Below are 27,329 nucleotides of genomic sequence, written 5' to 3'. Positions count from 1 at the left end.
AATACAAACAATCATGCAAATGGAAACAAAGTTTCTTTTAATTCATCAAGTGATTAATTGATTTATTGCTTATTGGCTTACATTTTACAGAAGCATTCAGTCAGAATGTAAGTTTGTCTGAAGATTGGTCCTGACTGTGCTGTTATGTTAATCTTGTTGGTCTGGAACCAACATGCAATCCTTTACTGTTCTGTTTGGGTTTGTTGTCTTGTTGAACTGCAAAACGCTTGTTAACTGGCTATAAATTGAAATCAGGTGTGCTGAAAGCAGAGAAACCAAAACCACCTCTCCAGGTCAGTGTGGAGTCTGATAAAAAATGTAAAAGTTTTATGACAAACATTAAACATTATCATTATTATACAGCAGATTGTATGGTTCTGTACAATAGGTTGACAGCCACTGTGGCTATTTTATGAACAGTCTGTAATTTAAAAAAAATATATTTAAAGTACATTTCACCCACCTTACTTAGCAATTAATATAGCCAGCTGTTGGCAATGCAGCATTTTTTTAACTTCCAGTTCCCAGATGATTTAAAGATCATGAGAGTTTATCCCAACATGAACATTTTCTCAATTTCCTGGTTGTACATCTTGGATTTTATTTAGTATCATTAAACTTTTTTTTTAGGTCATTCTTTATGCGAAAGCTCCTGCAAACTCTTCCATCCGAGTTTATTATCTCATTAGCATTTATATCATGCTAACATGAAGCAGAAAGATGATGAACATTGTATTCGTCTAGTGAGCAAGTTAACATACTGACATTAGCAATTAACTCACAGGCTCCCCTGTGCCTACAGTACGGACTTGAAATCTGACTTTAAATGACTCTGAGTCCTGCTCAAACATCTAAGTTAGCTCATTATTTCAATTACACAGACAACGCTTGTTTTATTTTGACTTCTTTTAACGGTGAGTTGAAACAACAGTGATATGCATGCTTTGTCTGAAGTATTTCTTATTACTAACTGCGGGTCTGGCTATTTTCCAACATACAGTTTAACGCCTGCTGGTCTGATTTGGGCTCAACCATGAATAGGTAAAAACAAAAAAACAGATTAAGACCTATGACGTGATAAGTTTGGAAAAAATACCAGTTACCTGATAGGAAGACAAGACTTTTCAACAAAAACATAAAACTAATACTTCTAATTACTTCAAACAGAAAAACAGATAAATGATTAAATCTGATCACATTTGCAATATTATTTCAATTTGGGGGAGGAAAGGGCAACGGAGGGGCTTGAAAAAAATCCATGATTCCTCGCACTAGAGATGAAATCTTTGAGTTGGGATTGTTTTTAGTTATTTGTATGGCATTTTAATTGTGAAACATGAAAACGAGGATTTTTATGTCAGTGGGACTTTCCTGGTAAAAAGAAATTAAGGACTTTGGGTTGCAAAAACATTTTAACGGTTTTGGTACCGTATCTTTTTCAAACCTTGCTGTCCTTTGATATCAGTAACCAATCCATTCCCACATGAACATTAATTAGAGGCTAATTTTCACTCATGGAAACAAAAAAAGCCCTCGGCGGTTCCCTAAACGGCTTATTTTAGACAGCATAGTAGACCACTGTTGTGTTGTTTTCTTCCCGATGCAAAGCAGTAAATTTCCTGCTCTCTCTTCTCTCTTGTCAGTGCAATCTGTCTTACTCTGTCTATCTCCCCTCTGCGTCCCTTGGTCTGTCTGTGCTCTGAATAATGCAGTAAATATGTGTTTTTCTTCTTGCTCTGTGATGTATAGCTGCACTTCAGTGGTGGAGCAATGGTAGGAATAACTCTGAAATCAGTCAGTGAAATGAAAGAGTCAAATAAATACATTGAAGTTGAAAAAATAGGTCTCCTGCTTTAATCCCCTCCTTTATATAACTTTTCTGCTTTTCTTCACTTGCAAATGAATTCATCAGCCGTTCTGTGGTGTGGCAGCTCCCCCTAGTGGCGCATTTTCAGACTTCAGCAGGACGGTGCGTTAATGTAGGGCATTCTAGTCGCATGCCGAGCCGTCACGTTGTCCGTGCTCATCAGTTTGGAGGGAATAAGAAGCAAAGTGAAGCTCTCGCAATGATCTGTTTCATTTGCATCATTATTTGTCCTGGTACAACAAATCCTGCTCAGTGTCTCTACGGAAACGCTCACAGTGTGAGTTCAGAGTCTCTCTGCCGCTTCCCTTGTCGGGGACAGTCTGACAGTTTGGCGTCAGCCTCAGCCTTGAGGGGCTGACTCAAGCGAGAGCTTTGAAGACAGCCTTCAGATGGAGAGGACACACCGAGACGGCTCTGCAGCAACCCACCACAATCCAGTACAAGCCTTTTTATGCTTGATAACATACTAAACACTCAGCCGTGAGTGGATATGTCACCTGAATGCATTCAGAAGGCGCATAAAAAATTGGATTAAGAATGAGAAAGGGTTTCAATTCCATGTTGGGCATCAATTAGGAAAGGTAATAGTACTAAAAATAAAGCTGGAACATGTAGTTTATCATATATAGAAGATGTATGAAATAGAAAAAAATCAAGCTCCTCTGCCTTCTTCGGCGCACACAGTGCTAACTAGAAACAACCAACAAAGCCAGGAGGCGAGTCTTAGCGCTGTCAATCATGCCCATGCTCACACTGCTTTCAGCAGAGCCTGTTGTGAAATGCTAGTTTGCATGGTCACCAATGATGGCGGATAAACAGCTTTTCTGTAAAGGTAAGTTGTTTCATAGGCACATTTAGCAGCATGTTCACAAAGATGATTGACAGCACTAAGACCCTCCTCCTTGCTCTGATTGGTTGTTTATGGCCAAGAACTGTGCATGTCTCATAACAAATTGTCACGACGTGATAATTTATCAACTATATAAATGTAACATATGGCAACTTTAGATGTTAGAGCACAATTTTCACTGTAAAACCAAACATTTACTTCTGTTGAAATATGCAGATCAGTTGGGAAAGTTAATAGTAGAAGATTAAAGGAAAAAGTGGGGTATTTTTCTTTTCCTTTTTTTTACCGTGACCTTGTGGAAAGCATTAAAAACTGTAGCATGGGAGGCATCGACATGGCAGAAAGATTAAATTTAGTTTATAGAGCTTAGTGGTTCCTCCCCCCGATCTTTAACGTCCCACTGAATGATCATATATGGGAGATTTAATTAAGCCCGGCTGCTCTTGGAAAAATCCCTGCTCTGATGGTGAAAAAAGGCAAAAATGCTCTCCGGTGAAATGCTGAAGCACATCTAAACATCTAAGCATTTAGTACATATCTATTAACGTCTCTACATTAATCAGCCTCTATGTATGAAACCTGCAGAAAACTGTTATGAAGGAAAACATCGGTAATAAATGGATGGCAATGGACAAACCTAAGAAAAGAACCCAAATAACCCCATATTTTTAGGACAAATTTTTTCTGTCATTAATAAGATCAGTTTTAGATTTTCTGTTTAATTTGATGGCAAACAAATAAACTGTGAAACGAAAGTCGTCTTCGGTAGCAGCACAAATCACCATCGGCAAATGAATGGCCGTGGAATAGAAATGTCAGTAGTTTGACATTTTATAAAATGTCAACATCTCTCTTTTTGACAACAGTTAGACGTGGTGATCAATACCACTATCCTGGAATCCGGTCGTCACCATTCTCCTCTGACTGCAGAGCAGGACGCTACTGCCCCCACAAGTAAGAAACAGAAAACAGTTGGTCAAACTTCAGTTGGGTTTAGCACAGCTTTTTGGAAATGCCATTTTCCTTGTCGCCTGCAGACTCCATGCTAAGCTGCATTTTCTTGCTAATGGTTCATGTTAGGACATCTCAAAATCTTACAGGGAAAAATATTTTCTTGCAAAAAACACACACAAAACACACCCTATTCTTCACACACCTGGCAGGTTAACCTTCTTAAACATTGAGGTTACTTTTTGAAATTACTTCTGCAACTTCCAGAAAACTTTCTGAAATTATCAGGTTACTTTTGTGCAATTAAAGTGTATTTTACCCAGAAATTTCAACTAATTTTTAGAAATGTACCTGTTACTTTCTGGAACTAGAGAGTTAACCTATCTTGAACTGACACATTACTTTTTAAAACTTACTGGTTACTTTTGAGAATTTTATCTGAAACCTAAAGTATCCTATTTCTTCAAATTTATCCAGAAATTAAATTTAGCTTTAAAGAAAATCCCTTTTACTTTGTGAAGCGATGCACTTTTACACTAAAACTCGTTAAAGTTGTTACATTTTACCTCATACTAAGAAAAGAAAATTGCGAAAAACCATTTTCTACCAGATCTCACCTAATAAGATGACGATGCACAGAAGTATGGCGATGAGAGCTCCTGTGCTCAGCCCCACAGGAAGGAAGATGGCCTCGGCGCTGCATGTCAGCAGCGAGCCGTCCAACTCGCAGCCACACACACGAATGGTTAGCGTGCCCGTGCTGCTCTTCGGTGGGTAGCCATTGTCTTCTATCACAACAGGCAGGAAGTAGATCTCCTGTAGACGCCGCCTGAAGCCGCTCCGCTTTGTCACAATTCCTGCCGTGTTGTCTGAAAGAGATGCAGCATGCTGATTCATATCGATTCAAAAGAACCTATTTTGAATTAGAACTAGGTTAGAATTAGGGCTTATTTTTTATCTTTGCAGGTTGGATGTTCAGAGAAATAAATCAAACAAGCTTCTGAGAAAGTCTAGAAGTTCAAGAATGGGAGGTGAAACTTTATTTCTGATGGTGTTTGACACCTTTCCGAATGAAATGAAAAATGCCTACATATCAGTCCCATCTTATTAAAGTTATCGCCTAACCACACCCTGCCAAGCATTTTTATTCTTCCTCTGCTCCGAGATCGACTTATTTTCTAATCTCTTTGCTCACAAAGTAAGGATTGATTCTGAAATTAGCTATGATGGGTACTGGCAGGAAAAATAGAGATGAAAACATGAAAAAGGTGCGAGTTGAGAAGACAGCCGGAGGTGCAAGGATGGCAAGTTGAATAGAGGGTGACAATGTACACACGGGAGGGGGGACATGTCAGTTCGAACCTGCCTGTTCCTGTCTTCCACAGCCACGTTGTCTGACCCCTGTCAAGACAAGTTTGTTGCACCAACAAAGCCTGCACTCTTTCTGACAGGAGGTCAGGCGTTTTAACACACCTTGCATGTTGTGCACAGCCGTGATTTTTGTTTGCTCTCCCTCTCTCCCTCCCCGGCTCAACCTGCGTGCATCGCCTCCAGTGCTTGTATTTCCTGTCCCTGCCTATCAGATCCCGGCCTCCATCCGCAGAGTGTGTTTCCTAGGCTGCTGGCAGTCAGGAAAGTGAAAGACAGTGTGTCCAAAAGGTAAAAGTGGATCAGAGGTTCAGACCTGGGCTTGTCAAGGACGGTGAATCCATTCGTTTCCCCTGGCCTCATCCTGCCATGTCCCACTTTTCACTGCACGTCTCTTTGGCTCCACTTCAAAGGGCTTGGCGAGCGCGCGCTGAAGAGTGTCACATGTGGCCTTATCATATCACCGTGTGCTTTAAAGTTATTTTCAGAACAGAAAGGTGACACTCTAACGAACTTTTGCTTGATCTTCAGCGATTTTTAAGCTAATTAGCTGAAGGTAGAAATGGAGGAAAAGCCGTTAGAAAGCTTGTGTTTTGCATGGTTCCAGTATGATGTTGACTATTAATAATGTGGGTTTTTGGGATTCCCTCTTTCAGTGATGCTATCGTGATCTCCTGACCCACCTGGTCGTTGTTTGTATCCATCTTCCTCAGCATTTAGAGCCTTGATCTTTCCTTGTTCGTTGTTAGATCCGTCCATTGTCTTTGCTTTAGCTCTGAATTTTATTTATCTATTATTTCTGTACCTTTTAGTAAGATGATTGCTGTTGGACCTTTTCTACCAAACCAGTTGGTATTATATCTCAAGTGAACCCTTTCTGTGTGAATTTGGCCGTCTGTATTGGATCAATATCCCATTTTTCAAAACTCAGTGATGTCCCATTTTTAGCTTTCTGACAGAACCAATTGATTTAAGTGTTATGTGTCTTTAGAACAGAAATAGGCCCACAGCATCACAGATCATCCACCATATATATACTGGTGGAGTGTTTGTTGCTGAAACACTCAATACTTGCCAAATCTAAAATATTTGTAGGGCATTTTGCGAACTCCACATTTACATTTGTGATGGAAAAGTAGAAATAATCAATTACTATGTAGATGACGTCATGTTTATACCAGCGTGAATCAGAAAATTATATATTAATAATTGACTGAATCTGACCCAACAAAGGAGGAATAAAAAGCATTTAGTTACTTTTATCTTCTAGAGAATTTTAGAGTTGCCAATAAGTTTGCCGTAAGCAATTTATTTCAAAATAATTATATCTTAACATTGTTTTTTTATTCCACTGAAATATACTCAAATGAAAGATTATATTTTTCCACATTTCTTAGTCAGAAATAGGTCTGCAATATGAGATTAAATTTTTTTTTTTTTAGGTTTTGTTGGCTCTAGTGGCCTTTATTTGAAAGTAGTTTGACAGGAAAGAGGGTAGTGAGAGAGGGGGAAGACATGCGGCAAATGTTGCCAGGCCGGGAATCGAACCTGCGACCACCGGCATAAAGACTACATGGGTTGTGCTTTGCCCCTGCACCACCACAGCACCCCAGATTAAATTGTTTTAATATATATAAATATAAATGTGCCTATAGCTATCTTTAATACCTACTGTTCAGCTCAAAAATGTTTTGCACTGTTTATTTTCCTTCATATTCACATACTTACTTCCAAAGTCTCTAACTGTGAAATTCTTATTCTTGACGTCTTCCTTTGACGTTCTGAAGGAGAACTGTTGCCCAGCACTCGGTAGGTCTTGATCTTTTGCACTGAAGATCTGAATCACCTGGTAGGCATGAAAAAAACAAACATTTATTTAGATTTACATATACTTTAAATGCAGATTTCTGTGTTGGAGTAAATTGATTACATTTATCATTATAATATAGAAGCAGTAGCGTTTCCTGAAGACGGTGCATATCAAACCTTTCAGGCCTGAAACTTGGCAGTGATTGGTTCTCCCTGTCATGTTGGATACAGCTGCTGAGCACTTTCTACATCACCTCAACATATGGTGTGATGGATTAACTTCCTTTAAAACCACTGGGGATTGCTCACTGGTTGTAATTCTAGAGTGAGACACACCAGTGCGAAAGGTTTTCACAGAAGCTCATGTACTATTTCCTCCTCTAATACAGTTTCCTGTGTTTCTCTTCCATGAAAAATGTTTTTATCCACAGTTTTTGTTTTTTTCCTGTTGTGCTGCCTGAGTAATTCCTACTCGTGCCTACGGGACTTTCTACCTTCTCATATGTGAAGGGGAAAAGCTGTTCACACAACCAAACAAAACACTGGACTTTTCAAAGTCATACCATCATGGAGCCTGAAATCCCAGGAAACTTAAGGAAATGGGACAAACATGAAGAAAATTAATAAACACTGCAAAAACACAAAATCTTATCAGGTATTTGTGGTGTAGTTTCTATTGTGAATGTCTTATTTTAAGTATAATAACTTCAAAGTGAAGCTTTAAACATGAGGAAAATGTCTTGAATCTGCAAGTGGAATCTACTTTTTAATCAATATTTAAAAAAGAATACTTGTTACTTGTAAGTTAGTTTTGTCTTATTTTAATTGTATTAAGATATTTGCACTAGAAACTAGGCGAAACATGTTCTACATCTGAAGCACTGACAAGTAGAGAAGTGTGGTTCTGCATATTTTGGCATCAATCCGATAACTAAAACCCGAGCCCGTATCGTCGATACCAATACTGATACCAATATTTAAATTTGATATGTTTTTTTAACTATTTTGTTCAAACCTAAGGCAGAATATGTACATTCATAGGTATCCACAAAAGAATATAACATATTAATACGGTTTGTGTGCATTTTTCTAAATAAAATGCAAAAAAATATTATTAGAGAAAAAATCAAAAGAAAATCTTTTTTGAGAATACAAAACTAAAACAAAATTTCAAGAGGGAATCTGAAACTAAATCAATTGTATTATGCTAGTATCAAATCCAGTATAGCTACCGATGTTATTGATATTTTGCATTGATCCACCAACCTCTAATGACAAGAACAATCTGACCATCTCAGATTATATACAGTCTTTTTAACTCTTCCTTCATGTTTAACCTTTTGCTATTAATACACCAGTGCTTTCCTAACCCAGTCCCTTCTGTCTTTTAGTAATTAAAGAAATTGTACTACAGTCGTCATATAAAACAAAAACAAAAAAATAGGAGCTGAGAGGAGGGGTGAAAAACAACAAAATTAATGCAAAGTTTCTCATTTACTTTGCTTAATTCAACACAAAACAAAACTACTAAGTTAAAATACTCTACTAATTCTCTACCATCTTGAAAGTCAGACATGCCTTATATTTCTCCCTGCTGCTGTTACAGCTCTCGCTCCTGTGATAAGTGCAGCTCTGCAGCCAGTCTGCTCTTCCTCAGTCACTGGGTTTGACCTGCTGAAGACCTCCAGGCCCATCCCAAGATCCCCCTCCAACAAACAGGAGCGACTAATCAGCCCTGCTGTCGTGTTACATTATTCCGACTCTGCTGCGCTCCATGTTTGCCCTCTCAGTATTTGAATAAAATTCCCTGTAGGGGAATAAAGCTGACTCTGGGTGTGATGAGTGTTCTGCTGTGCTCCCCACAGCGGATGTAAAGTTCACACTTTCGATCTCTGCCGAGCTGGATTAGCTTTGTGATGAATATGTCCTGTTGTAGCTAATAGTCACTTTAATTAGAGTTTAATATATTAAGCCTGTCTTTTTTGTGCTGAATTAGTGAGTAAAAATGACAGCAAGTGCCCATCAAACAATACACACTGGGGAAAGTTGTGTTTTGGGAGAATCTTTGGGCCTAATTCCATGAAATGTTATTTGCATTTGTTGAAAACGGAAGTGCACAGTTGTAAAATAAGCAAAATGAAAAACTTTTCAGAGGTTTACAAGAGCAAAATATGATATTCTTGTCTTTGCAACAACAATTTAATAAAAAAATCTTAAGCATGTGGAAGTCTGATCAGCTGCAGCAGAATATTTTTAAGTAAAAACAACAACTATTTATTACTTTTATTTGATGGAACTGGGGAAGTCTAAATATGAAGTAGATAAAATATTAGTGATGATATCTGATTGTGTCGAATATTTTCTAATTATTTCAAAACATTTAATGTTTGATCTAACAATTTTGCAGATTGCTTTAGTGTTAACGCTAGATAAAACAGGAATAAGTGTGTGACTTTTAAATTTGTAATTTTCTTAAGAAAATAATCAAATCCAGAAATTTAAATTTAGGTAATTGGTGATAGAATCTTGAAATGGTCAATTTTCTCACTTCTTGATGCAGCTAGCTGCGTTGCTGTGCTAACAATAACTAAAACAGCAAGAATTGTGTTGCTTTCTTGTAGCATATAATGAAATATTTCCTTGAACAACTCTTATTTTTTAGGTAACTGCTGACAAGAACAAACTTCCTGTAGCAGCTAGCGATGCTGCTTTCCTTTTGAGGCTAACTGCTAATCCTAGCTTGTCGGACAACAGAAACAGAACAGAGTTTCAGCCATTACTTTTATTTTTGTTCTCTCTTTACAACATTTATATTATTTTCTTAAAATGTTTTTTTTTTTGTGCTGCTTACTTTACGTCTCAGCTGAGTTAAGTCACTTCTTGCTTCATAGTCTAGAAGGATTGAGTTTACCACACTAGGTGCAGCTGTTGCTGTTTTCCATAATTATTTCTGAGGATTATCATTAGTCTTGATTACAGCCACAATACACAAATTTCGGAGGTTAAAAAGCATAACTTTTCTTATTCGCAGATTTTATTGCTCTGGAAGGCCACGCTCCTTTTAAAACAAAGTTTTATATTTGGAAAATACCCAGGATGTTCCAGAAATGGTAAACTTCAAGGCAGCTTCTGTGTTTTTGTGTTTTTTTTTTGTTGTTTTTTTTTAAGCATGTTGCAGTAGCGATTAAGCAGATGTTAAGCAAATGGTTTTGCAATGATTGGGTAGTCAAGGGAATTGCTTTTTTTTCCCAGACACTTCAGCAGGTGGTATTTGGTTTTAAAAAAAAAGTTTCTTATGCATCTTTGTAATTTGGCAAACATCTTGGATGCACTTAACGCTGCTTAACACTGCAGGCAGGAACAGCCGAAACAGCAAAGCTTTTGCTCTTTAATTAGAATTTGTCATGGAAAACTCCCCCTTTGCTTCTCTCAGAAACACTTCCCACCCCACCTGTGATCATGAGTGTGGCTGTCACGGCTGCAGCTTTTCATTATTGCGTTCCATTGTATATGTGAAAGCTTCAAATGTACTTTGCTTTCACACTCGGCTGCATTGGAGGCAAAGAAAGATAAGGATGCTCGCTAAATGGTGTAAATATCAGTGTAATTACTCCTGCATAATGGGCTGATTCGCCGGTTTAGCATTTCAATACGGCACAGCAAATACCTTAAAGAGCAGAAACACATTAGAGAACTGTCTGTTAAATACAGCCAAAAGGGAGGGGCTTGTTTTATGTTTCCTTTCTGCTTTGTCCCATTTCACACTTGACCAACTGACTACGTGAACCATTATTTGTAAAATTAAGGAAGAGACCTGCTTTATGTAACCACCTCGACTCTGATTCTTTTCACCTTCAAATTTCCAGGCTTTTTCTTGTTTCGAGGCACACATTTACATGAAAAAAAATATTGATTTCCTGTACTTGGTTTCATCATGGTTACAAATTATTTTCAATCAGAGGGGCCACAGCGTGAGGCACTCCAAAACAGGCGCTGTGTGTGTATTTCGGCTGTGCCGGTGCGGATAATCATCGGGGGGAGGTATACGATGGATTTTTTTTTTCCAAGAAGCAGATCAACAATTTTTTATCGTTCCCCAGCTGTGTGCAACACCTGGTGAAATCACGCTGTGGAAACGCTGCAGGAAAACATGGATCCTGTAGGAGGGGGTGAGGAAGGAGACACGAAGAAGGATAAAATGGAGAGATGGAGTGAAGGTTAAAGTAAATTGGGGTAAAAACAGGGAATAAATGAATTTTAATTTAGGTCTCTGTGTTGCTGCAGGATTGCATGAGATCTGCACAAGTTTTGCTTTCAAATAATTATTTGGGACAGACAACTACCAGATATCTAATATACCCTTCTGAACTTTATGAAGACATCTTGAATGTATGAAAATGTTGCAGTGTGACATCATAAGATCCTGCTTGCTGACAGTGACTAGTATTTGTTTTAGCTGTCAAGTTGTCAACATAACTCTCTATATCTTAAATGTATGAATGATATGTTAAAGAAAAAGGGACGCAGTGTTTTGCTACTAAATGTCAGCACTGCCACAACTAGATGACAAGGTCAGGAAAAAGTTTTAATTAAAAAAATGGAGAGGGAAGTAGTTCAGTTATGCTAGCTTGACTTTGACAACCTTGACATGTAGATGTGCTGCAGAATGCAGAGTGCTTTGGTTCAGTTAAAAAGGTGACCCAGAAGCAAACTGTCTGACTGAACGTCAGTAGAGCAGGCGTTTAAATTAACTAATAAACCACTTCAGTAGATAGAGAGTGAGGAATAAAAGAATATGAGTGATTTTGAGTTATTCTTCACTGGTTTTTCTGCATTTTTTACTTTGTCGTGACACACTGCACTAAATTAATAATACCTACATCTTCAGGTTTATTTTTTAACTGAATTATTCTACTGTGACAGTGTAGCTATGGTTGGCATGTAAAAGAATCGTCTTTTTGCTCTCCAGCGTTATGCACATTTGCAAAAACAGTAACATGCAACATGTTTATAGTTTACAGATCATCAACCTTGTCATACATGTAGCTCTGAAATATGGGGAAAATATAGATTTTTCTGTGTAATGTAAGTGCATATGAAGAGTATATCTAAAATATATATGTAAACTCAAAGCTAACGGACATCCTACTGGCCAGCGTTTGCAAAGCAGCCAATTTATTTTCCTTGGCACTGATAAGATTGGTGATAAAGAAACCTGTAGATATTAGCTTGTACAGTAGACCATATTTAAGTAATTTTGGGGGTTGACCTAGTAAAATAGACAGTTATAGGCATAAGTAGGAGTTCTTAAGTATTTGTGATTTTAGCTGTTTGAACAGGGTTGAGATCCCTAAGCAAATACCAAGGGCCCCTGCGAAACTTTTTAGTCTGACCTTTGTTAATCAGCAAGCTAGAGTTTTCATTTTCCCAAGTATCCAGGATTTCCCATAACATTTCTGTGTTTATAGATTTACAGAGTGATGGCTTGTTCAGAGGCATCATCTAGTCGGACCAGGTGTTGCAAATTTCAAAGGTCCATAAAGACTTTGACTCAAAACTTTTCTCCAACAATCAGCAGCCATCAGCCTCCTAAACCAGATGCCAGGCACTCTGAAAGTTATAATTGAGGCTCACAAAGCAGAGGCATACTGTAATAAGACAGCAAAGCATTTTTAGCCAGCTGTTACATCAGCTGTAGCATAAATTTTAAAATTAAAGCAGTGGAGGTCAGGGTGACCTCTAGAAGAGATAATATGCTTCTACTGTGGAGCTGAACTGCCTAACCATTGGGAATACTGTAAACCAGCTGCATTAAGTATGTGAAATTTTTAAAGGGTTTTAATTTTGTGCCCCTCTGTCAAAATCCAAATAAACAACAAAGCATTCTTAGGTGTATGTCAGTTATGTTGTTATAAGAATAATCACATACATGTTTTTTCAGTTTTAAAGAATTTATAGACCTGCACGTTATCCACTCAGAAAACCTTCCCAAATTTGGAATTTCTGAGTTTTAATACTGATGGTGCATAAACAATTTAATGATTCTGAGAAAAAAAGTCAAAAATCTATGACGGTGTATCAGGGCCATTATAGATGAGGAAAAAATGAGCAAATTTCTGCCAAAAAACTCAAATTTTGAGATTAATCCCAGACATTTTCCAGAAAAAACAAGGACATTTCTGAGTTCCAAAAAAAGTTGAACATTTTAAAAAATTTTTCTTAATTTCTGAAATTTGAGTTTTTTGGTTTTTTTTGCTAAAATTCCTTCTTTTTTCTACGACAATGGTCCATATATGCCATTGTGAAAAAAGTCAGAATTATTATTTTCAATGACCTTCATCTTCTTCTCTATAAAGGGTATTTCACTAGTTCAGATTTTTTTTTTCACGCAAACTAAAAAACACAAATACATCAGAGACCAGTTTTATGTTGGAAACCTCTACCTCACTGAGCAAGATATACATGAATTTGTGAGGAGCAAACTGTTTTCCAACAGAGTGTTTTTCTTTCTTTTCATAAATTCATAGTTAAGGAGAGCAACACTCTCTTTTCAAGCATCAGAGCTGTTTCTATGCAATCATGAGGGAAGAAAACACGTTAGATTCTTGTGTCGGTAAAGATGGCGGTGCCTTCAAATGAAGGGTACGTTGTTTTGATTGCAGCGGGCCTAAGGACCAGCGTGATGAGAGGGGTCCGCGGTGATTTGATGGACTGCCAGAGAAGCTGCTCCAGCACAACGCTAACTGCATATAGATTCCAGCTAATGGGCTAATTTACAGGCACAGGTAGTTTACAATGCACCCTGGCAAATTCCCCACCGCATCCCAAATATAGAGTTTGAAATGCAGTCTGGGTAGCGGTTATATGCAGAACGGTGCTGCACTTTATTATTGCTTCTGCTACTAAATTGAACTCTGTAAAATGGGCAATTCGATACCTTCTACATAGAAAGGAATCTCAGGAAACAAGGTTCTATTTAAGCAATACCAATTGAACTCTGTGTAGAGATATGATGGAGAAAAAATTTGATATTTTTGTAGATTTTTGCTTTCTAAAGTAACTGGCAAGAAATACCACATTAGTATGTAATATTCTAATTTTAACAACATTTAAATTACAACACACTCATGGTGTTGTAATGGCTTAATCAAATCCGGATTTTAATTGGACTAAAATGTTTTGGTTTCACCTTAACAGATCTTTGCAAAACCCCGTCCGTCCATACATACCTAAAAAAACTGAAAAGTCATAAAAAAATTAAAAAAACAGTGGAGTAAAATGTCTAAACATGAGACTCATAATGTCAGACATGACTTGATCACTGAGGCGTTTTTACAAGCTGCTGAATATGTAAGTTTTACAAAGTATTTGCATTTTTTGCTTCATCTTTGCTTAACGATTGTAGAATTTGTCTTGTAATTTTCCATCTTTAATATTTTACTTATATAAAAAAAAACTCTTCTTCTGACATTAAAGTCAAAGTTTACAGTCAGAATTCCATTTTTTTTCAGTGGCCCTGATCTTCTTCCATATTGGTAGAACCTGAAATGAGCAGAGGGGTTAGTAATGAGCGTACCTGTCCCACTTTGGCGTTTTCACAAACGAAGGTCTCATAAGGACTGGCCAGTTCAGGCGGGAACTCGTTGATGTCCAGGACGTGCACCGTGACGGCCACTCGGCTGGTCAGAACCGGGCTGTCTGCAGACCGGAGCACAAAACAAAAAAAACATTTTCTTTTTTTTTTTCTTTTTCACAGCACTGACACCAAGTGGACGTCTGCAGGACTACCGCTTTATGACACGGCCAAGCATGCGGTTTTATCACTGTTGCAATGGGATGGCTGGCTGGTTAAAGAGGCTGCAGCGCTCCAGTATGCAGTCAGAGCGTCCTTGAAGAGATGCACTCTAAATCACCCCGTTTATAACTTCTAATGCGTCCAGGACATGTTGATACATAAAATGCCCAGATGCTCCTATTTTGCAAATTAGAAATTTTACGCTCATCTAAAAAAGCGGAGGTTTATAAAAGTTTGTTGGAATTTCTTTAAATACTTTTCCCCCTCTGGTTTGAGCAATAAAACTCGCCGCCCACTGTAATTACGGTTTGAAAACCCCCCTGAGTGAGACTAACTGGAATTCAGGCTTGTTTGCTACACCGTTGCCTCCCAGCAGGGACACAAAAGGGAAATGTTCCCTCTGTGCAAGTGGAAAACTTTATGGATTTGATGTGCAGTGGGCTTTGTTGTGCAGTGGGAGGCTTAGTGTGTGTGGAGGTATGCATTGTGTGTTGGCTGGGTTCGGCGTGTCAGTGGCGGCGGGGCTTGAGAATGGGGTTGTGTAGTCATCTTGAAGGGATTGGAGGAGCAGGCTCAGATGTCAACCTGACTCTGACCTTGATGGAAAAAGCAATCTTCCCAACTCTGCTATGACAAAGAGCACGGGATTTGCTGCTCTCCGCTGACCCAGACACTAACATTTATGCTCATCCAGCAAAGAATCTCTGGATCTGCCTTCAAAATGATTTTTATGCTCTCTTGGGTCATAAAGTCTGTAATATTGGGCTTTAAAGCTGCTCACTTTTTAGGTGCTGAAAAGCAAAATTTTCTTCTATCGTTTGAAAGACTTGCAAAACTTATAAAAGTAGTACATCGTTGAGACCACTTGAGGGAGCAATAGCACAGTGCATACATTCCAATCTTGGCTGCATCAGCTTTTCAACCCAACAAACCCACTGCTCCTTTTCATTACATTGAGAGTTACAACACTGCATTGCCGGGAAATGCTTCAAAAATTAGTGATAAAGTCGTCTACTTAAACTGCTTGGTTGCTGAACTTCACTTGTTTTAATTAGGTTCCTTTAAATGGAACAATCTACATTTTTACAAGCAATCAAGTGCAGATAGATGTGGAATTTAATCTTTAGAAAGTGAAACTGCTGACAGAATCATTGCGCAAACTCACAACTCAAAACTTCATGAAAACTATGAGACAAATTTTCATTTGACTTAAATAGGGGTTTGAAAGCGCTCTCTAATTGCATCCAGCTAAGGTTATTACTGCATTTAATAGATCTTCCCACTGTTTTTCACTCCCTAAAAATTGGATTTGGGTTTAATTGGCAAACAATAATCTGTTACTGCAGTCCGTGCTCTTCCTTAGCACACCCTAAGCAACACAGACTGCGCCTCGGGATAGGACAGCATACACTGCTGTCTTTTTGATGCATGACTGCAGCGTTTGGGGTTGACCGGACAGATAAAAACTCTTCAAGGTTTGTAAAGTGAAAGGTTTTCTCCAGTGTTGGAGATAGCTATATTGAAAATGTGCTTTTTCTATTGTTTTTGGACTGTTAAATAAAGCATACAGGTAGGAATCACAACAAATGTCTACGATGACCTACTACTGCTTTTGGAAAAACAGCAATGCAGAGGCGTCTCAGGCTGCTCCAGGCTCGCGTTCTATTTACCTCAATAATCACAGCCGGATCTGGGATTGACGTCATTCCCAATTTACTGTGTTCCAGTTGCATGTTGGGAAAAACCATTGGGATTTGTTAATTATTGTGCTCAATACGCAGGCTAATTACAGTTAGCAATACAAGACAATGCCAGTAAAAGGCTCAACAATTTTTGTGCTGTCAGGCATTGAGTCATAGAATCACAGTTGTGAGGAAAAGTTGGCCAGCTGTCAATGGCAACTGATAGAAACTGGTAACATTTACTTGAGTAATGTTTTGAAAGTATATTGAAAGTAATTTATTTAGATTTTTTTTTTCTTTTGTCTGATTTTGTAATTATGTTATTTAATTTTTTTTTCCAATTTGGCCAATAAAATACCAACATTTCTACATAAATTCATATTTTGGTCTTCCTTTTTACAAAAACCTTTTTTTCCTCTTACTTGAGTAATTTCTTGGATAACTACTTTTTAGTTTTACATCAGTAAAAACATGTTGGAGTAGTTGCTACACTTACTCAAGTACAGCTTTTGGGCACTATAACCACGTCTGCTGATTTAAGGTGCAACCTCTAATGTTTATATGAACGGCAGCCATGTTGGAGTTTGTGGTTAGGATGGATAAAGAATCTCTGAATTTGTCAAGGGAACCTGGATTAGACCTGGAAACAACTCCCAATTTAGCTGTTTTAAAATGTTAAATTGGAAAACTAGTTGTCAATCTAATGAGCTCACATCTCGACAAGGGCGTAGGTTCGGTCTAAGTTTTGGTGGGGACCTTGGTGGGGACCTTGACCCCTCCCCCCCCCCGGCAGCACAGTGAAATGCCCAAGAGCACCGAACATTTTTGGGGAAACCACATTGGCTTAATAACCCCTGACTGCCTCCTATAGAGCAAACAAAGCGTAACCTGGTTTGTATCAAATTCCATATTTACTGAGATAATTTCACAGTATATTTCATATCTGAGAACTAACACCTCACCTGGAGCCCTGAAGCTCCAGCCACCTCTCCATCGTTCTGCTCTGCCCCTTGCTCTGCTGTCTGAGCATCCTATGTGAAAAAATATTACATAATTAACAGACCTATTCTACCTCACATTCAGTGCTGACCTTACTAAACACCGGACTTTACAACAAATGCGTTGCGTGATAGATATCTCACTTATGGGTCCACTCACTGTACTTACAGCCGGCGTAGCGAAATAACTTCTAATGTCTGTCCTTTTCTTTTTTGGTGGCTACATGGCGACTCAGAAGGAGACGCGTGTGCCCAGCTAGCCGCCGCCTTTTGCAGCTAATCAAAGAACGTCCGACGATTCAACTGACTCCCCCTCCCCCCACCCCCCCCGACACGGTCTCGGAGGCTCATAATAAATGTCAAACTAAGAAGCTTCCGTTCCGCGCGCCGCCTGTTGCTGCTAATCAAAGGTCGTAGATCCACGTTCTTTGAGCCAATATGGCAAAAATTGGTCGGGACTTTTTCATATCCCGTGAATATTGGTCGGGACATGTCCCTGCCGTCCCTACCCAAACCTACGCCCATGCATCTCGACATGTCTTTGCATTGACATTACGCCCATTGATGAGAAGCCTTGTTTTTCCAGTAAAAGCTGCATGGCATTGGCAGAGAGGTATTTGCCAAACTTTTCAAATCTTATTAGTGCATTTTCCTTAGAGATATGGCAAATAAAGAAATAATTGCCCAAACCCACATTAAATTGAAATTGTTCCTAAGCTTAATTATAGCTGCAAACCATGTTCTATATTCACACAGGAGAATACAACAACAAAAAGTCTAAGGGGTCAAATCATATTTTTATTATGAGCATTTGCATTCGGATTATGAATACAAATGATAAACATGGCACAGATATCCTTGAAGGTCCATGCCTTCCATGCATTACTTAATCCTCAATAAGAACATGTTATTGTGGGAGAGTAAAACATTTCAGACACAGCATGACCTCTCCTCAGTAAACGCATTATTTGTATTTACACTTAAGGTATCTGCACAGCAGCACTTATTGTTGCTCTTCATGGTTTAAAACCCACATAATAGACAGACGCTCTTCCAGTGATAACAATACAGCTCAGCACAGAGGAGCCATAAAAGCTGTTCAATACCCCGAACAGCAAGTTCTGCCAAAACTAACTCAAGGTCAAAGTCAGACTGAACTCAAGGCGCGAACACAAATGCTGAGCTGCTTTCTTTATCGCTTCATTCATCCCCAGCAGTTACTTTTAAACATTGACTTTAAAACTTTTTATTTTTAATTGATGAGGAAAAATCAGCACTGTTTCCCCGGAGAGGGAGAGTCCATGGGGGCGAGAAGACAGGCGTAAAAAGCAGCTGTGAAAGGGACGAAATCAGCAGAAATCCTCCCTCATTCCTTCATCAGGAATGACAGACCAAAACAAGCAACCTTATAAAAGTCCCATCTGCTTTCCGATCCTCCACCATCCGCACCAAATCCTTTTAGCCCACCTCGTCTCCTAATTTCAATGCATAAAACCACACAAAAAAGCACAAACACACACACCGAGAACACAATTAGAATGTCACTGATGTGACCTTGAGGGGAAGTGAGTAATATCAGTTTCCAAGGCGACAATGATTCAAGTTTTAACAGGCCATATTTCACAGTCTGTCCTAATGAATATACAGCGGGTGTAATTTTGATTGAGCGCCAGCCTGCCTCTGGGATAATGACTTTGACGGTTCTTAGCCGATTTGATGACTTGATGACGATGGATTTGCTTATTTATGCGGAAATTCGCTCTAGTTCCTTCATAATAAACATAATTAGCTTGATGGCACGTCTTAAAGCCGCAGCGTCGGTTCCGTCTTGCATCTGCTTGCTGTAAAACTTGGGATGGTTCACACTTTACTGTGGGGTAAGTAAAAGTCGAAAAAACATCCTCCAAATACCATCCAGGGAAAAAAAAAAAGGTAGTTAAAAATGAAAGCAGTGTCGCGGCGAGCAATGCGAGAGGAGACGATGTCCTGAAGATACAACCCTATGGGAGAGCCAGCCATCGTGGTTTATGGCCACCTATAAACCTTTCTGGGAAAATGGGATTGAGTATTGACTTGAGTAAAAGAGCGTTAAATCCTTCACACAGATTATGGAGGAGGAAGGTCAGTGACACCTGCATGAATCACAGCTGATCTCATTGTCATACTCACTGAGTTTGGTTGCCACAACAGAGATATTGTGCTGGGCGATGTTCTCCCTGTCAAGCAGCTCGTTTGTGGAAATAGTTCCTTCCACCGGATCGATGTCAAAGTAGCTGTCCAAGTCACTCTTCCAGTCGATGGAATACCTGGAAGAACGAAAATGTTTGTTTAATGGGGTAAACTGAAGAATTAGCAGTGGAGTGATTCTGCCCCGGACTCGTACAGAAGGGAACGTAAGAAGTGAACATCTCGGTATTTTTCCTTATTCAGTACAATTCAAATTTATTTGTGGAGCACATTTCAGCAACAAGGCAGCTCAAAGTGCTTTATATCATACAAACTACAATCACCAACATTACATTTTATCATTATCAATATACACTATGATCAGTGTATCATTTACTTCTAATCTAAAGCAACTCTAAACAAATTCAAATCCTCAATTTAAAGGAATTCAAGATTTCAGCTGCAAAATGTAGTTTGCTGAATAATGACTGTTTTTCCCTAGTAAATGTATTTTATTAAAGGGATTAGTGATTACAAAAAGTCCCACCAAATGAATTCACACATACAATGAGAAGTTATAGTAGCTAAGTATTTAACATGGGAAGATAAGCTAAAAGTCACAGAAAGCCAAGAAATCAGCTGAAATCTATTAGTTTAGAAAGCTGTATTTTTTTTCAAATTCAACCAATACAGCTGGTTTAGACATTTTTGACAGCCTATAAAAATACATTTTCATGATGGGAGTGGAAGAAAGCTCTTTCAAATCTTTCTCAATTTTATTGTTGGTTGGTATCGGTATTAATATATTTCTAAACCTCTAAAATGTCAAATAATGCAGAAGTGGAGAGAACATAAATTCAAAACCATTGTGTACAACTGCTGGGTTTTGGAGTTATTATAGAGTGGAGCCATTTTTGGTTTTGTATTAAATTAATTGAAAATTGTGAGCGTTCTTGATAAGCATTTGAAATGAAAAAAATGGTTAAAGCAAGACCAGAATCTCAAGAAAACAATGTTATTTTTAGACAAAGAAGATCAATCTAAGACAACCTTCTCATCAGTTGTTAGAATTGTATTCCAGTAAAATAGTGTATTGCTTGTGTCTGTATAAGAACCTGTCATCCAAAGGACTTCAAAGCACTTTATACTACAATTGTAAGTAAAGGGAAAATCTGTGGGAATATCTGAACTTCAGAGGGCGTAGAAAGAATCCCAGGAACGTCTAGATCTGAATATAATTTGTGTGGAAGAATATGTTTGTCATATCCTGTGTTGTTTGGAGCCTTTACTTCTGTTTCCTTGTATTGATTTCCTGTCTTTATCTTTCTGATCACCTGATCTTATTTTTAAGTGCCATGAAAGCTGTGAATTTCTATGTGCATGTAATTTTTATTTTGTATTTTGAATCAATTTTCAATAAGTTTAAGCAAACTTTTTCCCTTCATTTTTTGTTTTGAACGATAATCCAGTAAGAATCCAGATGCAATCTAATAGCCTAAACAAAAAATTCAATAAGTATGTGTTTCTTAGTCCGTGGACATATTTGTTTTCATGCCACTGTGTTTGTGGATGACTCGGACCGTTACCAGCAGCCGGTGTGGATTTCATGTCAATGGCCCCGTCAAATATACATTTACTGAGAAAAAACATTGGCGTGTTCAGTACTTATTTCCCCTGCTGTATTCATATGAGTTGGGTGTAATGAGATGTTGGCGTAGTCTTCATCACTCATTCTGAACGGTCATTTCCACCAAATGTGCTGAGGACTGCACATGCATCCCAATCGAGTAATGGAGCACACGTTTGGCCATGCTGAGCTAATGTTTTTCTTGGGAACATAAATTCATTTTAGGGCCTGTTGAAAGCGTATCAATCTCTTCCTCTGCCGATGAAAAACAAAAGCATGGAGAATACTGGGATTGGTGTCCAAAACGAGCAGGGATGCTTCTCTCTACGGAGCAAGTTTTTGGTGTTAGTTGGCTGCTCTGAATGCAAACTATGGAGTTCAAGGAAAGAAAGAAAAAAAAGAGATCAGAACCCAAAGCACCGGCCAGTGACAGCCTCATTCATCACTTTATGCTATTTGATGTTAAAAACTGCATTTTTTCATTAATAATCATACAATCGTCTATGGAATTCCATTAGGGGAAAGTCATATTTTATTCCCCTTTACAAAGAGTTCACAGGGTGGGAATTTGAAGCCTTGCCCATAGGCACTTCCACAAACAGCTTGGTAATTTCTCATGAGGCTGAGCCTGGACTGGGCTAGCCTCTTTGGCAACATACTCTGATTTTTTTTCTTTTCTGTTGTGAGCTTTTTCATCCTAATAGGAAATAATATGAATGGCTGTAGAGTTTTTTTTTTTAATTATCATTAAGAGAAATACCCATTCACCCTCATTTGGTGTTTTACAGTAATGAGAAACGTAACCAAACGACTTCATGAGTGTTTCAGGTTTGATTTGTCGGTGCCGTGTCTCTCTGCGTTGCCTGCAGCCTTGAAGTGAACATGAATGTGTCCAACCAGTTTAGCGAGACTCTCTTTGATGAAAACTGCAGCCAAACTCCCATCAAGAGTTCAAAAGATCAATGGTTTATAATTTTTCCTCAAGGCAAAGAGGTTCTTTTCTATTTTTTTATTTCAGAAGGCATTACTGGATAATACATATGTTTTATTTGGTTTGCACCATGTCATAATAAGAACTCACCATGTCTTAAAATGAAAGACAAACTAGAGGGAATAAAATACAGTATCCCTGTTGGGCAGAAAACATTAAATAAATTATTTTTGTTGTAGTTGATCTGAGTTAATTCAGCAGAACTGATAAACAGCTGTAAAAAAAGAAAATAAATCACAGATCTGAAGAGTCTCCTTAGCCCTGAGTCCATGGCAGTGACAGCTATAGATATGAAAATTAATTACTCTTATCTTCTGCTTTGCAGAGCAGTAAAGTTCCTTCCCTCTACATGAGCATCAAACCAAACGCAAAACATAATTTCAGTAAAGAAGAGGTGTGCTTTTTGTATATTTTCCACGCTCACTGAGTGTTAGAGTTTACAGGTGATGTTTGCATTCATACCATTCCTCCATTCTTGTCTAGTCTGCTTAAATTAAACTCTGTTTGTGTTGAAAGTCCAATTTGTTTGGGGAGGTGTCAATGTGCAATCAAACTCTGATCCGAACTCTGACCCGCCTACAAACCTCAGTCTGTGTTCGATTGAAGTGAACAGATTGAAGCGGACCAGCAAGTGCTCCAAAAGCAGGAAGCGAAGTGCATTCTTCGTAAATACAATCATGGCAAACGTGAGAGTTTACTGGCAGCAGGAGAAATGGTTTGTGGTCCTTTACCAAAAACAAAAGAGAAATCTTACAACCACTAAAATCTGGCGCCGCTCAGCGTTTGCCTATATTTCCTGAAGAAGAAAGTTGCATTCAGGGTCTTCTTCAGTGGTTTATATGTTGTTCTCTTTGTTAGTTTTTGGTGCAGCGCCATCAAAGGCGAGGGGATGAACAGGTTCTTCAAAGAATTTGGTTTGTTTGACACAGTAGAGTGTGAAAGTGAACCGCAATACCTGAAAGTGTGACAAATGTTGCAGTTTTGGTTCCCAATCCAACAGAGTCTGCTGGACTGTCAGGTGTGAAAACATCTTTACAGACTGGAGTGTTGGTGTCTTGTAATTCTTAGGATTACTGTCACAATTAATGACAATATAAAACCTAAACTTTTATAGGAATAACCCAACAATGCAACTCTGCATTCCGAGCTGAAGAAAATCTTCTAGCGCTAAGTAGCTGAATGGGTTTGGTTTGAAGTCTAAAAGCATGATTCCCTATGCATGACAGGGCATATGGAGTCCTATTGTTTTGAAGCCAACAATGCAAGGCTGCTCTCTGAAGAACGCAGAAAATAACAATGTCATCTGTGCTACTGATGAATATTTAAAGACCGGAGACAAAGTGGAGATCCACAGAGCAGAGGGCATTAGCTTTTTCTTGTTGAACAAATCTCCGCTTCCGCTGTTCTATTGTTTTCCTCGTGATGAAATATTAATAGTAAAACAACTGCTCATCATGCAACAGGTATTTCCTCTTTTTCAGCCATTTAAGACTGAGTACCCATCACCCTGAAGCAATTTAACACTGTAAAAGTGGTGCGTAGAGTAATAAAAGAGTGTTCCTCATGCATTTTTTAAATCACTCTTTCTTTTGTCTCTGCAATGGATGGGCTATTGTTATCCAGAAGTGATGAATGTTTTACGGCTTAAAAAAAGGAGGTAGTGATGTCCTATAAGTGCTCACGAAGGCAGCAAGACAGACGGATAGAGAATGACTTGGAAAGAGTGTGACTTGAGTTTAATGAAGCATGTTGGTTCTACAAAACTGAGTTCAGTGTCCAAATAGATTATCTTCAAGAGGAAAAGCATTTTGCTATGTTAAAAATTAGACCTCATACTTTTTTTGTTAAAAAAATGTAGGAAAAAAAAGGATGAAATCAGAATCTTCACAGTTTGGCGTAAAGTGGATACCTATTTGTAGTTCAGTATTCAAGGATTTCCCTGTTCGCAAATGTTTATGTGGAATAAAACTAAATTATTAGCATAAAGTTGGCCTATTTTCTGATTTTCTGTTCAGCAAATCTACAATATTTGAAGAAACAAAATGTACGCTCTTAATTTTTCAGCAGATAACAGGAAAGTTGGATTTTGAAATGTTGGCTGACTTCTGCAAATTCCAGAGTAAAGGTCTACATTCCCCAGGAAATATAAAAATAAACTCTGACTTTAGCCGTGCCAATTATCTTTATTACTAATGGAAAATGCAACTTTAAATGCTAACCATTAAAAAATTAATAATGGCTCACAGACGATGAGGAAATATGTTTTTGAATGCTTTCCTTAATTTTTTTTATGTTAAATTTAAGTTAACAGAATCTGCTTAAATTGATATGCGCTGCTTGATGGTTTACTGGCAATCACAGGTGAAGAGAGAAATTTCATTTATTGCTTCTCTAAGGTCATTGCTGATAGCTTCCCATTGTTGCATTGTGTTAATACACGGCAGTATGCTGCAGAGAAGCAAGCTGCCAAAACTTCTGCATCCACACGAGTGATCATTCTAACGTTGATCGATTAATCAGGTCTATCTGATTCTAATGTTGTCATTTACTGTTTTCTACAGCTGTGCATAAAATTAGACAAATACTTTTTGATTGGATTGAGTGAAAGAACCAGGCCAGACTTTATTAAACATAGATAATTAAAGCGTTCATTTAAATTCAGTGCAAAACTTCAAGACTTTCCTAAAAATTGCAAAACAGAGCTTTGGCCTTGATGGAAGGTTTCTGAAGAAGTGATATCTGGGGGAGTTTGTAAGAGAAATATCTTAAGGTTTCAAGGGAAAAAAAACTCATCTGCATGTGAAAGACATAGCCACTCTCTGAACCAATGATCAAACACAGTAATCCACTCTCTTATTTGCTGAAACACCTTGTTTTGTGCGTGCAGGTGCAAGCATTTATAATGAGACCACTTACAAAGCTTGAATATTCCCTCCGTGTCACACCGTGTCACCGACAATTGCTGACCTGCCAGAAGATGACGCTAGCAGGGTTTTACAAGACAGAGTCAAATGTTCTACATAGATTGATTAGTTCTCAAACTGATGAGTAAAGCTGACAAAACTTTCACGATTAAAGCCGTGATGACATTGATGAATGAAGACTGCGGACGTTGATGAATGAATTAGAGATCTAAAACCTTCAATCACAGGCTGCAATGGCACAGTCGTTCTCCCTTTTGGTTTTTAATCCTCACTGAATAGAAAAAGAGGTTTGGTCCTGCAGTGAAGCTTCTAAAGGCTGAATAAGTTTTAAAGAAAGTGGAAATTTTTACTTCTCTGTGTGGAAAGAATGCTAAAACTTTAATGACAAATTAAAAAGAGAAAATTAACCCAGGGTAATTTTTTTTTACCAGTTTTTTACATTACAATGTTTTTGTCTTTATGCTCCCTCTGTGTCGTATTACAACAAGAAATAAGATTAGTTACCATAACTACACAGATAATACACAGTTTCAATACAATTTCACCTGGTGACTCTGAGCCCATCGAAGCACTGAACAGATGCTTAGAACAGATAAATGTGTGGATGTGCCAAAACTTTCACAGCTTCAGCTATTACAGCTAGAAACTAGAGATCTGGTGCAAAATCTGGGTTTAGTGATGAACTCTGACCTGTCACATAAAGACCGTTACAAAGTCGGCCTTCTATCACCTGAAGAACATTTCCAGGATTAAAGGATTGATGTTCCAGAAAGATCTAGAGAAACTCACCCATGCGTTTATCTTTAGTTGCATTGATTACTGCAACAGTGTCTTTATAGATCTGGCTAAAAAGTCAATCGTCCTACTGCAGCTGATTCAGAACGCTGCTGCCGGTGTTCTGACTAAAACCAGGACGATAAAGCACATCACCCCAGTTCTTCCACTGGCTCCCTGTAGCTAGGAGAGTATAAATCACTGGGCGGCTTAAAGATCTGCTGTTGCTGCATCAACCTTCCAGACCTCTCAAGTCTTCTGGTTCTGGTCTGCTCTGCACCCCCAGAACCAGAACCAAACATGGAGAAGCAGCATTCAGCTTCTATGCTCCACAAATCTGGAAGAAACTTCCAGAAAACTGCAAAAGAGCTGAAACACTGAGTTCCTATAAATCAGGGCTAAAAACCTACTTCTTAAAGTTGCCTTAGATTAGTAGTTAGTGAAACATTTATCAATACATTTGTTTGCTTGATGATTTTGATGACATTTGTCAAATGTAAAAGAAACAATGATATTTTTATGATGTAAAGTGCTTTGAACTTGTTGCTTAAATGTGTGATATTTGACCTAGATATTTATTAACTCTTGATTTTGGTCAAGCCTTTTCAAGTAAAAAGGTGCAAGTCCCAAGTCAATTCTGTAAAACTCCAAGACAAGTCAGAAATCTGAACACGTATTCAAGTCATGTCTAATGTCTTAATGTTAATGACTCCTGTCCAAGTCATGTGACTTAAACAACCAACTGAAAGTTTTTTATTATGAGTTTCAAATGCACCTTCATAGCATCAAATGCATAGATGGCTTCATTTAGTTGGAATTCTTATGTCTTTTCCAATCTTTCAGCACCTTTAATACGTGAACTTTTAACTTTTTGAATGGTTTTCTTGGGGACTTTGACATAAAGAAGATGATTAATGATATCAACCTGTCTTAAAACACTGTGAAAGCTTTAACTTTACCTGACTGGGCTGCTGCTGGCGTCTAAATCCTGTGCCGTCACCGCCCCAATGATGGTGCCCGCGGGCGTGTCCTCGTACACATCCATCACATAGGAGGGCTTATTGAACACCGGGGGCTCATCCACATCCAGCACGTTAATCTTCACTGTTGCTGTGTCTTTGAAAGCCCCAAAGCTCTGGAATCGTGGATCCAAATGAGCGTTGGAGGCTTCCACCTTGAAGGTGTACGCCTTCTTGGTCTCATAGTCCAGCGGCTGCAAACACAGAGAGGAAGACAGAAAACAGAACCGTTCAAGTTGCATCAACAGAGTACATTTAAAAGCCTAATTTCAAATCATGTGAAGTGTGTCAGCACTTGTATTCTAATTTCCTCTCAATGTGAAGTTCACTTGCTGAGAGTTAAGAGCTCTTCAAGTGGTGCTGCAAGTCCTTCTGAGTCTTAACTGACTGCAGTTTGCCCTCTGACTGCAGTTAACTTTTAACACCATTAAAAAGCCAAATAACCCGATTTGCAAGGATATCCACACAAGTTAATCTGTTTCACATTTTGTCACATTATGGCCACAAA

At 38.4% G+C, this 27,329-nt stretch overlaps 1 protein-coding gene across 1 annotated transcript in view; it reads right to left on the bottom strand.

Annotated features, from left to right (window-relative positions):
* The window catches only part of LOC106959516 (cadherin-12), a 78,879-nt gene that overhangs the window by 8,703 nt on the left and 42,847 nt on the right, over positions 1–27,329 (bottom strand). The window contains exons 7-11 of the mRNA XM_015052135.1: positions 26,762–27,015; positions 19,490–19,626; positions 14,422–14,543; positions 6,765–6,882; positions 4,286–4,537 (exon numbers count right to left, since the gene is read on the bottom strand). Of these exons, the coding sequence (XP_014907621.1) occupies positions 4,286–4,537; positions 6,765–6,882; positions 14,422–14,543; positions 19,490–19,626; positions 26,762–27,015 (883 nt within the window). The remainder of the gene's footprint in view (positions 1–4,285; positions 4,538–6,764; positions 6,883–14,421; positions 14,544–19,489; positions 19,627–26,761; positions 27,016–27,329) is intronic.

The sequence above is a fragment of the Poecilia latipinna genome, unplaced genomic scaffold (genome assembly GCF_001443285.1).
Source record: "Poecilia latipinna isolate Pla-1442-1.1 unplaced genomic scaffold, P_latipinna-1.0 Scaffold1090, whole genome shotgun sequence".
Lineage (NCBI taxonomy): Eukaryota > Metazoa > Chordata > Actinopteri > Cyprinodontiformes > Poeciliidae > Poecilia > Poecilia latipinna.
The sequence above is the reverse complement of the archived record's forward strand: the minus strand, read 5'-3'. Positions and strand labels throughout refer to the sequence as shown.